Source organism: Sturnira hondurensis, unplaced genomic scaffold (genome assembly GCF_014824575.4).
Source record: "Sturnira hondurensis isolate 20B ecotype Veracruz unplaced genomic scaffold, ASM1482457v3 Scaffold0015509, whole genome shotgun sequence".
Lineage (NCBI taxonomy): Eukaryota > Metazoa > Chordata > Mammalia > Chiroptera > Phyllostomidae > Sturnira > Sturnira hondurensis.
Genome location: NW_028088140.1, coordinates 5,454,779 through 5,470,262, shown reverse-complemented (window position 1 = coordinate 5,470,262; position 15,484 = coordinate 5,454,779). Strand labels below are relative to the sequence as shown.

The 15,484-nt window shown below is 40.3% G+C and overlaps 1 protein-coding gene across 2 annotated transcripts in view; it reads left to right on the top strand.

Annotated features, from left to right (window-relative positions):
- Window positions 1-10,376: 10,376 nt before the first annotated feature.
- EEA1 (early endosome antigen 1) overlaps window positions 10,377-15,484 on the top strand; it is a 141,675-nt gene continuing 136,567 nt past the window's right edge. Inside the window, exon 1 of one of the 2 annotated variants that reach the window (XM_037064665.1) lies at window positions 10,377-10,657. In XM_037064665.1, coding sequence (XP_036920560.1) covers window positions 10,634-10,657 — 24 coding nt within the window. In that variant the 5' untranslated portion in view covers window positions 10,377-10,633. The remainder of the gene's footprint in view (window positions 10,658-15,484) is intronic. The other variant, XM_037064666.1, reaches the window with a different exon arrangement.

Here is a 15,484-nt window from a genome sequence, read left to right as displayed (position 1 = left end):
CATACACTTCTGGGGGCCAGCATACAGCAATACCACTGAAGAGACTCGGGGAGACCATTTCCTTGCCTTTTCTAGCGTCTGTAGGCCACTTGTGTTCCTTGGTTTCTGGTCACCTGTATCATTCCAACCTTTTGCTTTCATGTTACACTTCTTCTGTATCAAATCTCAATCTCTTTCTTTTAAAAAATGTGTTAAAATATAATAATAAAATTTACTATTTGAATCATTTTCAAGTGTGCACTCCAGTGGCATTAAGTACGTTCACCTTGTTGTGCAACCATCCACACCGTCCGTTTTCAGAAACTTTTAAATGGGAAGGGTTTTAAAACTGTTGACCACTATTTTATATATTTCCTTTCGATGTGGTATATGAAAGGAATCACAGTTTTGTCGTCATGGATATGTTTCAAACTTCTGATCCTCACTGAGCTCATCTATGATATTCAGTATAGAGCTGTAGACATCATATATGACTTGTCTAGCTTTGGACCACACTCTTTGTTCTTAATAACTTAGATCTAGCAGGTATGATTATATAGAATCTAGTTTATTTTCCAGCATTTCTTTAGAGGGAGGATAGCTTAACTCCTATTTAGCTCGAGGTCTCAACTGTTGTGCCGTTGGAGGCTGAACTTAATCTACTCACTGCATCTACAGGCTCCCTTGCCCTTTTTCTCCTCTTTGGTGTGGGCCGGTGCAAATTACCAGCAAGAAATCCAGAATGTAAGAAGAGAGGGAGGCCAGGACTTATATTCCTTTGGTATTCTCCCTTCCACGTCTAGGAATTTTCTGAACATTCTTCTGCTGAAGGTTACAACTCCTGTCTTCCAGCTCTCTGTCATGGTTCTCGGGTTACTGCTCCCTCTTCTTGCTCCTTCACGCACTAGTTCAACTAGATATACCGTAACGCCTGCTTTACCATTTCTTCCTGGTTTTCCTAACTTCTGATGATACCTGCTTGAATAGTCCCCTCCTTTAAAATATCTTCAACTGCAGTTTTCCTTTTGGGCCCCTGACTGATAATTACTGATAATTTTCCTCCCCTCCCCTCCCCTCCCCTCCCCTCCCCTTCCCTTCCCTCCCCTCCCCTTCCCTTCCCTTCCCTTTTGAAACGAATCTTACTCAGAACCCTATTATGTAAAACAAGAAAAGTAAAGCTAAATCGATCAATCTATGTGAGAGTGAATAATGTAGGGCCTTGGTTTCTTGCTTCTTCCCATCCACTGAGGTGGCCTCTGAGAGCTTAGGGCTTAGAGGGACACACCAGTGCTCAGATGACATCTCTTTACCAAACTTGTTAAATGATTTTACCTGACCACACTTCAGAAGCACATAGAATACGACTTCAGATATTAGTTCTGTAGGGAAGGAAAAACTTTTTCTTCTAGGTTCTTTGGCTGGTCTAATCATTAAATTTATATAAGACATATTAACAGGAAAGAAACAAACAAAAGTTTAATAACATGTATACCTCCTGTATACATGGGAAAGACCTAGGAAGATTGAGTAACTCTCCAAAATTACAGAAGCCTTCAACTTAAATACCATTTCAGCCAGAGACAAGAGGTTGAGACTGGGAGAGTCAGTCATGGGGTTGCCAGGAAAGGCAGAGTAGACAGGGTAAGGTTTTTCTGCAGATATGTCCTTGCCTTCTCTGTTGATAAGATTTCCTAGACATTGTTGTCCTTTTCTTTTTGCTACAAAGAGGGAGACACCCTTATCAATGGAGATTTCCCTTTTACATGTCTTACAAAGGGTAACTTCTGCATTACTTGGTTTTTAGAGCTTCTGCTATATCTACTCTTTCTTAAAAATAACCAATAAGCCTAAATAACCAAATAAGCCTAAAATTACTCTTACATTAAAGAGTCATAATTTGTGGTGGCAAATTTTGCTCGCATCCAGTTTCATTCCTACAATTCACCCACACTGCCCTAGATAACTTACTACATTTGGATGGCTGTTCAGCTAGGGAGTGTACAGGTTGGTCTCAGAAGACTGATAAGAATGATAATTTGGATTTGATTTAATATCAGATTCAGTTTGGGTTGCTACTGGTTCTTCCTTTTCTCCTTCTTTTCCCTTTTCTTCCTCTTCTTTTCCTTCTTCTCCTTCTCTTTCTTTGGAAACAGGCAATGTAAAGATATGTGCAACATCAAAAAACAAGCTATCCTAGATCCCCATAGCCTTTCTAGTTCCCAAAATGTGTGCTTTTAGAAAACCTACCGGCAATGGGAAGTCTACCACGTCAGAAAGTCCCAACCATGAACATTCTGTACCTGACGGGGAGCCACATCGGCACTTGAGTTCCACTCTGTTATCATAGGTGGAAACTTTTATGTCATCCCTACATCATTCCATAGTCTATTTTGTACTCCACCAACTTGTGGTTTAAATGCAATAGGCTTGGCTGTGGCCTATCACATATATATTAAGAACATTATTTTTAATATATCTTAAAACATAGGTATTATTTTGGATTTTCCCTAAACCTGCTTCCAAGAAATTTAGTGGAGATCTGATTCTTTTTCTGAGGTCATTCAAGTCAACTAAAGCATGAAGAAAACCAGTAGGAATTTGTGCAGAATTCCTGTATCTCTCCACTCCTTTGAAGTCCTTACCCTTGCCTTTCACGTCATCTGCCCTGAAGGGCTGAAAGAAACACAAACTGATACAAGGCTTCAGGTAGTTGGTTCCATAATGCTAACACAATTTGTTAAAAAGGAATATTTAGTTAGGAAAAAGAATTTACTTGAAGCCGAATAGTTGCTTAGTAGTCAGTCCTGTGTGCATTCCTTAGAATCTCTAAATTATTTTTGCCCTATTTACACAGACCTACCACCTGCACTTTGCTTGTTTTGTTGTGCTTTTTCGTGGGTTTGACTTGAACTGCAAATAAATATTTGGCTGCCACATGAGAAATTAACAAGAGGAAAAATGTTCTAATTTGTAGAAGGCTGGGAATAGGTTGTTTCCCATAAATACTGGGAAATTTTGAATAATCAAACATACATACATATTATTGTAAAAGAAAATAGAATATCAAACTGGATAAAAAACCATTGGATTTCTCTCAAGCTTGTTGTATTTGGATCACAGCTTCACAAGTAGAAAGAGAGTAGTTTGAGGAAATCTATAAGGCAACTCTTATAGGAATAATTATATACATTCTGTTTCAGTCAGCTTGAGTGACAGTAACAAAATTCCACAGACTGGGTGGCAGGAATTTACTGCTCAGGGTTCCGGAGGCTGGAGATCAGAGTGCCAGCATGGTCAGTGAAGGTTATTTTCTGGATTGCAAATTTCTTGTATTCTCACATGGAGGAAGCAACTAGAGAGCACTCTATGGTCTCTTTTATGAGAATAGTAATCCCACTCATAAAGGCCGCACCCTTATGACCTGATCACCTCCCAAAGGGCCCACCTACTGAAAGCATCACCTTTGAGAGTTAGGATTTCAACATATGAAATTTGAATGAACACAAACATTCAAGCCATAATACCTTTGTTCCGTTCTTCTTTCCTTTATTCATTCTTCAACAAATATTTATTGCTGACCCTGGGTTGAGCTCTGTTTTAATCATTGGGGAGATAGCAGTGAACAAGAGACAAGATTCCTGTGTGCAGGGAATTTACATTCTTGTTGGGGGGACATACGTAAATAGACAAAAACAAAAGTCAGAAGTGGTAATTTTCTCTGCTATACAGAAAATAAAAGTGGGTGACATAATAGATTGGAGGCCACTTTATTCATTTATTTTTCAATTACACTTTACATTCAATATTATTTTGTATTAGTTTCAGGCATACAGCATAGTGTTTCAACAGTAACATACTTTACGAATTTTTCCCCTTGAGGTTTCCAGTAACCACCTCGCATTATATACAGTTATTTCAATATTATTAATTATATTTTCTGTGCTGCACTTTATATTCTTGTGACTATTTTGTGGCCACAAATGTGCGCTCTTAATCCCTTCACCTTTTCCGCCCAGTCCCCAGCCTTCCTCCTGACTGGCAACCGTTACTCTGACCTCTGTATCTATGTATGAGTCTGTTTCTACTTTGCTGGTTTAGTTTGTGACCAGAGGCTTCTTTAGATGAGGTGATCCTTGAAGGTATCTCTGAGGAGGTGATTTTTAAGGTGCAGTATGAATGCCACAAAATTAGCCACAAGATCTTAGGGGTAAAACATTTTGTAAGTAAGAATTGGTTGGTGCAGAGGCAGGAGCAAGATTTGCACAATGATGGACTAAAAGTTCAGGAAAGTTGGGGCATATTAAGCCAAGGGAAGAATGTTGAAACTGGAAGGTAGAGAAGTGGGTAGGGTCTGATAAACAGGGCGTGTGAGCTAGGATAAGGTATATGGACTTTATTGTGATTTTGACAGGGAAGCTACAAATGAGGAGGACAGTGACATTATTTGATTTGCATATTTTAAAGGTGTTCCTAGGTGTTGTGTAGTGAATGGATTACAGGGAAACCAAAGTAAAAGCAGGGAGACCAACCAGGAAACTATTATAGCAGTCTGCACAGGAGGTGAAGTGCTGTGGACTAGGGTGGTAATGGAAAGAAGGAGCCGATTTAGGGTACGTTTTGGAAGTAGACCTGTCAGGGTTTTCTGAAGGATTGCCTGGAGGGACGGGGAGGGACGAGGTACAGAGAAAAATCAAAGATAGCTCTAAGATTTTTGGTTTGATTTAACTAAGTATCTAACAGTGCTACATACCGAGAGAGGAAAACTGGTGAAGAGGAAGATAAAAATAAGAATTTTATTTAGGCCATAAGTGTGAGATGCTCATTAGATATCCAAGGAGAAATATGAAGTAGATGGTTTGTTATGCAAATCTGGGAATCTGGGGAGAGGTTAGCGTTAAAGATATAGATTTGGGAGTCTCGGGTAACCTGATAAAATTTAAAACCAGAAGCCTGGCTTAGATCACTTGTAGGTTGTGTGTGATAGATAAAATGAGGGGTCTCAGAACAGAGTTGGGGGCACTCTAATATTAAGATATGTAGTAGAGAAGATTGAGTGCATTCAGGGTCAAAGTATATAAAAAATTCAAACAACCCAATAACAAAAAACAAACAATCTAATAAAAAAATGGGCAGAGGACCCGAACAGACACTTCTCCCAAGAAGACATACAAATGGCCAACAGATATATAAAAAGATGCTCAACTTTACCAGCTATTAGGGAAATGCAAATAAAAACTGCACTTTGGTACCACTTCACAGCTTTTAGAATGGCTGTTATCAACAAGACAAGTAATGCTAAGTATTGGAGAGGTTGTGGAGAGAAACAAATGCTCATTCATGGCTGTTGGCAATATAAACTAGTATAGCCACCGTGGAAAATGGTATGGAGTTTTCTAAAAAAAAAATTAAGAATAGAATTATCATATTGACCCAGCAACCTTTCTTTGGGGTACTTACCCAAAAAGTTTGAAAACACTTATTTGCAAATATACATGCACCCCTATGTTCATTGCAGCCCTATTCATGGTGGCTAAGACATGGAAACAACTGAAGTGTCCTTCCATCATTGTCCTTCTATATTCCATTGGATATAGAAGATGTGGTACATATACACAATGGAGCACCACTCAACCATAAGAAAAGTTGCAATATTGCCATTCGTGACAACATGGATGGACCTTGAAAATATCATATAGGTGAGACAGAAATCAGTCAGGTAGATTTAAGTGAAATAAGTTGGACAGGAAAAGTCAATAACTGTATGATTTCACTCATATGTGAGATATAAAACTGAAAGCAACAAGTGAACCAACAAGAAAAACAAACAAACAAAAAGTCATACACACCGACGACTGTATGGTGTTTACCAGAGGGAAAGGGGGTTTGAAAGTGGTAAAGAATAAAGAAGGGCAAATATATGGTGGTGGGAGATTTGACTTCGGGTGGTAAAAACCCAGTGCAATATACAGGTGATGTGTTAGAGAACTGCACAGTTGAAACCTGTGTGATTTTATTAGCCAATGTCACCTCAATAAATTTGAGAAAAAAAGAAAGCAAAGAAATTATTAAATGAGTCTGAGAAGGAATGAATGGTCATTGAATAGAAAAACTAGTAAGTAAATTGTCAGGGAAGCCAAGAGAATAAAATAATTCAAAGAGAGAGTGGTTAAATATTTTGAAGGTAAATGAGAGTCAAAGTCAAAAACAAAGTTGTCACTGGGTTAGGCAACATGTAGATCATTTACAGTCTTAACATAAGCAGTCTCATTGGAGTAGATGAGAAGGAGGCTTGACTGGAGTGGGTTAAGAAAACACAAGGTATTTTCAGTTGTTGAGTGAAACAACTGCGATGTTAAAGCTGTATTGGTGATCTAGAGAAAGAAGACAGGAGGAGAGTGTAACAGGACTGCTGCTAGACTGTTCTGAGTTTCTATCTGAGGGCTGTGGCTATGATGCAAAATGAGCCCAGTAGCTCCAGCTGTATATTGTATCTCTAGTGATATTCAGCTGCTTCTGTGCAATGGAGTAGGTGGATAGTTGGGTTTGGCTTCTGCTAGATGAAAATGTGGATGAGAGAGCTAAAGAAGTTAAATATATTTGCAAAGGTTGGGGGGAATCTAAAGTTGGATCATGGACAGCTGGGTTTTGGTGGAAATGAGGACTCTAGGGAAATGGCTGATAGTAAGAAAGTAAGAGAGGTCAATGGACTCTAGGTCTTGGTGGAGTCAAAGAACTGATTGAATATTAAGATTGCTGAATGAATAGAAATTAGCCAGATAGCGTAGGCAGAACTGTTACAGGTGGGAAGCTGCTAGGTTAGTGAAGGGTATTTTTATACAATTATGTCTCACCCAGTGCTTATATTTTCTTTTGCAGTAATCAAGTTCTCTAGTGTATTATTCTAGTGACAGCTATCACAAGCTGCAGGGGAGCACACAGATTTTTGGATAACCCATCTGCTAAGCAGAAGAATTCCAGTAAAAATGGTCTAAGAGTGTGACATTATAAACAGCTTTAAACAAAATTAATCTTTTAAATTTATTTATTTATTTATTTTTAATACTTACCTAAGGACATTCTCATTTGCTTTTGAGAGAGAACAAGGGAGAGAGGAAGGGGGGAAACATCAATAAGAGAAAAGCATTGATTGGTTGCCTCCCTAGACATCCAGATGAGGGACCTGTGTGGGGACCGAGGCCGGGGACTGTAGGCCTCCAGACCAGGGGCCAGTCCATCCTAGACTGGGGCTGAACTGGCAACCTTTTCCTTATGGGACAACATGCCAACCACTAAGCCACACCAGCCGGGGCTAAACAAAATTAATGTTTTGAAAATCAAAAAAGAGAAACAAATATTACTTTAAATGAAAAAGTGTTTCCTTTCTCTACTTAGAATACTTCTGACACCAAATTTAGGGGTTTTATTCCACACCAAGCAATTCTCCAATTTTCTGGACACCAACTGGGTGCCCTGCAATTCAGTTCGATTCTGGTACTAACTGCCCAGAATTAGCATAGACCCCACAGGTTAAGACCTTAGTCCCACAAGAATACCTCCCACTTCAGACACCAGCTGACAGTCCCAGGTTGTCACCTTTTCTCATACCAACTGGCTACAGTTTGGGGGTTCCCACAACACCATCCTCAGTTATTTGCTGTAACAGCTCACAGAACTCAGGGAAGCACTTCACTTACTATAATCAGTTTATTATAAAGGATACAACTTGGGGACAGCTAAATGGAAGAGATGCATAGGGCCAAGCATGAGAGAAGGGGTTCGGCGCTTCCCTGTTCTCTCCAGGTACATCATTCTTCCAGCACCCCGCTGTGTTCACCAACCCAGAAGCTCTCCAAAATCATTGTTGAGGTTTTATTTTTAAACGGAGGCTTCATTAACATATGTATGATTGATTGACCATTGGTGATGAACTCTTCCAGCCCCTCTTCCCTTGCGTAAGTGGAGTGGTGTGGGTTTGAAAATTACAACCTTCTGTTTATGCCTTGGTCTTTCTGGAGGCAGTGCCAATCCTGAAGCTATCTAGGGAGGCACAACCACGTCATCTCATTAGCAAAGAAGGACACTCTTATCACTCTGGGGATTCCAATGATCTTAGAAGCTCGTGTCAGAAACCAAAGTCAAAGATCAAACATTAAAACAAAAGATGCTCTTAGCACCCTAACACTTAGGAAATTATTTGGTTTGCCAAAAAGTTTGTTTGTTTTTCTGTGAGATGGTTCTAGTAGTGCTTAGTTGTTTTTAACTTCATTCAATACAGTTTTGTTAGACTGTGACAGCTGTCCTATCAGCATGCATTAAAAAAAAACCTTATCTAAATTGAATTTTTGTGTAACCATTTGAATATTGAAGATGGAAGAAAATACTCATTTTTGGCATATATTATAATTTATTATTTCAAGAAAGGTGAAAACACAACTGAAACTCAAAAAAAGATTTGTGCAATGTATGGAGACAGTGCTGGGACTGATTGAAGATGTCAAAAGTGGTTTGGGAAGTTTCATGCTGGAGATTTCTTGCTGGACGATGCTGCATGGAGATAGACCAGTTGAACAGTGACCAGTTTGACAGTGACCAAATCAAGACATTGATTGAGAACAACCAATGTTATACCATGTGGGAGACAGGTGACATACTCAAAATATCTAAATCAATGAAGTTATTGGTGAAGATGAAAACTATGTCTTTTATTTTACAAAAATACTCCAAAACATTTGGACTTTTTGGCCAACCCAGTACGAGGGTTTTAGAAGCTCTGTGTCTGGAACTTGGGGTGGAGACCAAATATGTATTTGTTATATCCCACAGTTGTGTCACTCTAGTCTGGGGTGCCCAACATTTTGTTGCCTCTGGGCCACACCAGAAGAGTTGTCTTGAGCCACACATTACACACAGAAACACTACAAAAACTGATGAGCAAAAAAAAGGTTTAAAGTAAATTTATGATTTTGTGTTATGCCACATTCATAGCCATCCTGGGCCACATGCAGCCCACAGGCTGTGGGTTGGAAATCTCTACTAGTCAATGAAGGTATTTCCCATATTGCCTGAAAACAATGCACCTGTGTCTGGAAAGATGAGAAAGTGTGAACTTCGCTGTGTTTGCCTGGAAGTAGTTAACTGTCCTATCATCAATATTGATTAATAATGTATTAGCTGCAGGCATGATTGTTTTGCGGAACCATAGGAACACTAAAAACAGAACATGTTTGGAATAGAATATGTAATATAAAATATATTACATCATATATTTTACACGTTACAAAACACTATTACATTAACTCATTTGAGAATAATATTTGCTGCATCTTTTAAAAAGATCAGTAAGTCCTTTCCAATAAACACTCCATTCATTGCTCCAAGACTTCAGTCCCACCCATGCCACCCAAGGGTAGTTGCATTATTCTCTCCAGTTCCCTACTTAAACAATACTTAAAGACTTTTCTCTTCTTCCCAGGATAAAAGTCAAATCTCTTAGACTGTGAATGGGAGGACTCTGTGAATGGGAGGACTCAGAATGGGAGGACTCTGAAGCTGTGATTTTTGAGTTTAAATAATGACATCGTATCAGTTCTAAGTCCATGTCCTTGTTTCGGCAGGCTGTTTACCCATGACCTCATTTTTTTTCTTAATTTAAAAACAGACACATTAATGCTGATTTACTTCATATATGTTATCAGAATAGGATTTAAGATTCCTTAGAATGGGCCAAACACGGTTTTTAGAAAGATAAAGTACAACATGTTAGCGACATCAGTCCATTAAATAATGTTGCTATAGCCCCCAAAAGACAACCCCAAACTTCTCTTTGCTAATTACAATTCCAGTTTCTTCCTAACCTTTCTTCTAACTTTTTACTTTCTGTTTGGCTGAAATTGGAAGCAGGAAGAAATTAGGGATAAGAACTTAGGGGTCGAAGAGGGCGCGGAAGACCAACAGACTGGTTAATCATATCTGTGTTTCTCTCCTTTGCTTTCACCAAGGTGCTTCCAACAGAAATGAGGATCCTGTCCAGTCTCAGTCCAGGCCAGGGTCACAATGACAAATTTCACAGAGCAGCCTGAAGTGCTGTAGCAAGGTACCTATCCCCGAGCTCCGTGGTCAGGGACACCCCCAACCGGGCCCCATGGTTTCTCAACCATCTCCCTGGCAGGAACGCAGTCAGCTCGCGGGTGCGGCCTCTGACGGACGGCGAGCAGTACGCTCAGTGACCACCGATTTTGCCGGACCACCGGAAGGAGCGTGGAGCCCGTACCCGGCCGCTCGCCCATCACGCAGTCGCACACGTCACGCTGCTTCCGATTGGTGCGGGGCATGGGCAGGCCCTTTCTAGCCCCACCCCCCGAGGATGGACAGGAGGGATGGGCGGGGTGGCGCCGGGCGGGCCGCCCAGCTGTCAGTTACTGGAGCGGCCCGGCAGGCGGGCGGATGCTCGCCGGCTACCTAGTCGCTGGCTGGCGCGTGCTCCCTCTCACCGCCTGTGGGGAAGTCCGGGCGTTCCAGCGGTCACCGCTACAGTCTCGCCCGGACCTCCTCCTTTGGTCTCCTCCTGGCTCAGTCCCTTCCTCCTGCGCACCCTTGAGTGGCCCGGCGTAGGGTCTGGAGAGTCACCTCGGCGGCGCCGGGTGGTGTTTAAACCATGTTTAGGAGGATTTTGCAGAGGGTAAGAGAGTGAAACCGCCTTTCTGACAGCACGTGAGCGGGAGAGCCGAAGCACGGGGCTGCGGCGCTGGCGTCTCGTCTTCTCAGCGGGCTCCTTCCCTCCTTAGGCCTTGCTGCCTGGGAGGCTATTAGGCCGCGGTTGTCCGCCCCAGGGTCGGGCTGTGGGGGTGGGGAGAGAGGTTGGGGCGGCAGCGGCGGGCGGGGAGGGAGGGGGGACAGGCCGGAGCCCTGGGCCTGGAGCCGAGTCTTTGGTCCCACGCGCCCGGGTCAGCCGCCCCACTCTGGCTCGGGGCTGTCAGCGATAGAGGACGGCGGGCGGGAGGGTGTGGTACCAGCATGTTCCTCCCAAATCCTAGAATGGCAGTGTAAATGGGGAGTTTGGGACAGGCTGTCTGTCTGCCGGGCTAGTGATCCCCTGGTGGGAGATCGCGGGAGGCTTGCTTAGCTTTAACCCCACTCTCCGTGCCCGAGGTGTCCCCAACTTACACCTCACGCACCTGCTACACAGGGCTTCCGATTCGCATCTGGACAATGTTGGCCTAGCATGGGCCCAATCTTGGTGCGGACACTTACAGGCAAAGTCAGCTGAGAAAGAAGATTACTCACTGTTGGAAACTTTTTTTTTCCCAATTAAAAATGCATTTTCTCTTTCCAGTCAGTACCTTTTTTGAGCTATCCAAGAATAAATCCACAGTAAGCTTTATCCAACGGTATACATTTACTCTTCCACTTTCTGCCAGTGCTATCTGTGTTTGAATCTGGAAACACCCCTTAAGATAGAAAGATGAGAGCATTGGAAAGCTGTAGGTGTATTGTTTAGGAATCAGTTCCTATAATAAATGAAGTCTGTTTTTCTGTAAGAGTTACTGTACGAAATTTTTGTTGTTTTGGATGGCTTCTTTTTTATTTTGGAGACTAATAGGGTGCAACAAATGTAAATGATTGTGTAGTTGGTGCCAAACCCTTTAGTTGGTCATTGAGTGAGTAGGATAACTAATTCAAAAACAGAAGAAATTAGTGAATTTGTGGTATTCAGCCAATGTGCCTAAGGCAGTTGAGTCAACCACTACATGTAAACGAAGTGTTCTTGCTTTTGCATAGCTTTTGTGAAATGTTCAAGTCATGAGAAACTTGATCATATATCAGGAATAGTTAATTCATGTATGTGCCACCCTTTATTGACATTTGATGATTTTGGGGTAGTGGTTTTGTCAGATTTTTTTTTAATCTTAATAAGCTGGTGATTTTGGCAGTGGCCAGGGCATGCCCTTTGCTCTTCCTGTTGGTTCCTGTGTTCAACAGTAAAGACATCTGTGCATGATATACTTGTAGTACTTAGAGATTTTTCTTTCATTGGACCTAGAGGAATGGATTACCTCATACCTCAGATTTTTTGTCATAGTTCCACAACTGAAAATTAGTTTTCCTGTGGTTTCTTTTAAAGTTCAGTTTTCAGAAATATGGGATGCCTTCCAGTACTCTTAATGTCGGTAAGCATTACAGTTACATAAAGATAATTTTTAGTGTTGGTGCATACACATCAACTGTTACAGAAGTTTCAGTTGAAACTACAAAATTTGAATTTATTCTGGTTATTGCTGAGATATGAATCATTGCAGATGAATAAGTTAATTGACAGTTGAGTTCCTTGACTATGGCACTATGATATTTTTGACTGGATAATTCTTTGTTTTAGCGGGCTGTTCTTTGCACTGTAAGATGTTTAACAGCGTCCCTGTCTTCTACTTGTTAGGTGCCAGTAGCACCTGCTCCCTCAAATCCCCTTCCCCTTGTGTGACAACCAAGACTTTACCAAATGTCCTCTAGGGGCTACGTTGCCCCTGGTTGAGAACCACTGTGTTAAATGTATATACTCTTTTATAGGAAAAGTTGAATTGTTTCTCACAGTTAACTACTTAACTTTTTTTTTTCAGTGTACTTATATTGAGTGTCAGTAAATGCCAGTTATATAGGGGCTGGGAAACAGTTAAATTAAAATATGGGCCCTCCATGTAGAACTCACAACTTGTTTGTGGAAGTGGACATTTAATAGTAATTACAATACTATATTATAGAAGAGTGGAGAGTGCCCTGGGAGCCACTTTGTAGGAGAGTGTTGGGACAGTCATGAAAAACTTATGGAAGTAGGGAATATTTGAAGCTCAAAAGAGGGAATGGCATGTCTAGCAGAGAGAACTGCAAATGCCAAGATACAGAGTCATAAAAGGGTAGGTAACATTAGGGGGAACACCAACAATTAAGTTTGGGAAGTGAAATGATGTTCAGGGATTGGTGGGTGATGATGCTGCAGAGGTAGCTGCAGACCAGATCTGGAGAGTACTGTAATGCCTTCCAGGGCTCATCTTCTATCTTGTAGATGGGTCAGTGTTAAAGCTCGGCATTTATTGGGGGCATTTTGATAAAAGCCTTAAAGAAATCTTGTGATTTTATTAATAGTTTTGAACCTAGACTACATATTTAATTCCACAGGTGCTATTTATTAACAAGTATAACTGGGCTCCTTAAATTATGTAACTAGTAACCCTTTTATTTTATCCCACCCTAATAATCTTTTCAGTAGAAGTATTAAGATATAGGATTAAAATTAAAGTTGCTGATTTAGAGATTTGTTTGAAATGGTCTCCATGCTTTGAAATTATATTGTATTCCTTTAATATTATGTTTTTAGATGACCATTGCATTTTAACTGTTGTATTTTCTTTTAATAGTGTCCTTTAAATACAATTTTTGAAAGAAGAAACTGACAGTGTGCTTAAAATCCATTATAATTCAGATTCTTTGAACATAGCCAGGTTCCAGGGTACTTTACAGAAGGTTTAGCATCTGATTCCCTTCCTCCTGCTCCTCCTCCTCTTTCTAAAGGCTATCTCTCTGAGGTTTGAAAGAGTCTGAAAAAAAATTGAGGTGTATTCTCAATGTATGTATTGACTATTTTGCTAATAGTCCTTTGAAGAGAAATGTGAATTTAAAGTGCTAGATGGCCAGAAACTTGATCAGCATTTAGTAGTTTAGGCAGTTTATAAATTTTGTTGCAATTTCTTTCTTAAGTAACTTACTGTGATTTGACAGTGTATTCAATGTACTTTTACTGGTATATATCAATAATATTGCTAGAGAAAATGGATTTAATTATCCTAGAATTGTAGAAATGGGAGGCTTCTATGGTCAACAGATCTATCTGATTTAAAAGATGAGGAAGTAGAAGCAGAGAGATTCAGTGATTTATCTAAGGCATGCAGTTTAGTAGATGTCAAAGCAGACTACAGTCAAAATTTTCAACTCCTAACCTATTTTTCTTTTTTTGGCGTCTTGTTGCTGGGGCCCTTCTCCTCACCCCCAGCCCCCTCCCTATCCCCTCCTTCTGCCCCCCTCCCCATCAACTGATATAGTTGACACTGTGCTAGTCACTGTGGAAAATATAGGAAAAATATGAGATCTGACCTCTCTCCAAGGAACTTATATGATTAAGTGCCAAAGTAAATGATACAGCCAATGAAGGCTATAGTAGGACAGAGGAGAAAAGATAAAAAATGAACCCGTGTGAGTGGAAAGTCTCCTTGGAGAAAATGGGCATACAAAAATGAGTTTTGAAGAGTATGTGTGATTGGAAGAGGAAGAGAAAAGTTTCCTTCTAGGAAGAAGTTAGAGTATAAGCAGAGACACAGATGGGAATGAATACATTCTTGCTGGCCACCCTTCTTCCTTTGCATATTGCCTTTGAATAAACAAATATTTATAACACTATGCACTAGGAATACAATCAAGACCCAATCCTTACCCTTTGGGAAGCTTAAAACCAAGTGATTTTTAGAGAGAGAGGTATGCTTAGAATTTGAGAGAGACAAAAAAATGGGAGACAAATTCAGAAAAATAGCGTGCTACTCCATTTTGGAGATTCTGGTCTAGCTCAGCCCTGTCCAATGCAGATGAGTCACATATGTAATTTAAAGTTTCTAGTAGCCAGACTTTTAAAAATTAGAAAGAGGTAAAATTAATTTTAAAAACATATTTTCTTTGACCTAAAATATCTAATATTTTTACATGTAATCAATATAAAAATTATTAATGAGATACCTTACATTCTTTTTTGTACTAAGTTTTTGAAATCTGGTATATTTTTTGCACTAAAAGCACGTATCAATTTGGAGTAATCATATTTCAGCTGTTCAACAGCCTCATGTAGCTAGTAGCTACTGTATTGGATTATGCAGGTTTAGCTGAATACATATATAATTTTTAACTTTTTATTTAGAATGAATTTCAAGCTTACAAAAAGTTTCAAGAATGAAGCATTGGGCTGGCCAAAAGTCAGTTTTTTTTTTTTTTTGTAGAATAAAAGACACATTTTTCATTTTCACCAATAACTTTATTGATTTGGATATTTTGAGTATGTTGGCTATCTCCTGCATGGTATAACGTTAGGGGTTCTTATTGTCTTGATTTGGTCACTATCAGCTTCAACTGGTCTACCTGAGTGTGGAGACCATTTCTCATCATCTAGTGAGAAATCTCCAGCATGAAACTTCACAAACCACTTTTGACATGTTCAGTCACTCCCAGCACAGTCTCCGTACATTGCATGAATCTTTTTTTGTGTTTCTGTTGCATTTTTACCTTTCTTGAGATAATGAATCATAGTATATGCTGAAAATGGTGCATATTTGTTACAGAACAGACCCGGGGGGTGCACATGATATACTGCTACCGAATGGACCCACCTGTGTGCTTCAGTGCCCCTCTCCTACCCCCTGTACTAGGTTCACCTTGCCCACTGCCAGGGAAAGACATCTCTCAATGCCAGAGATTG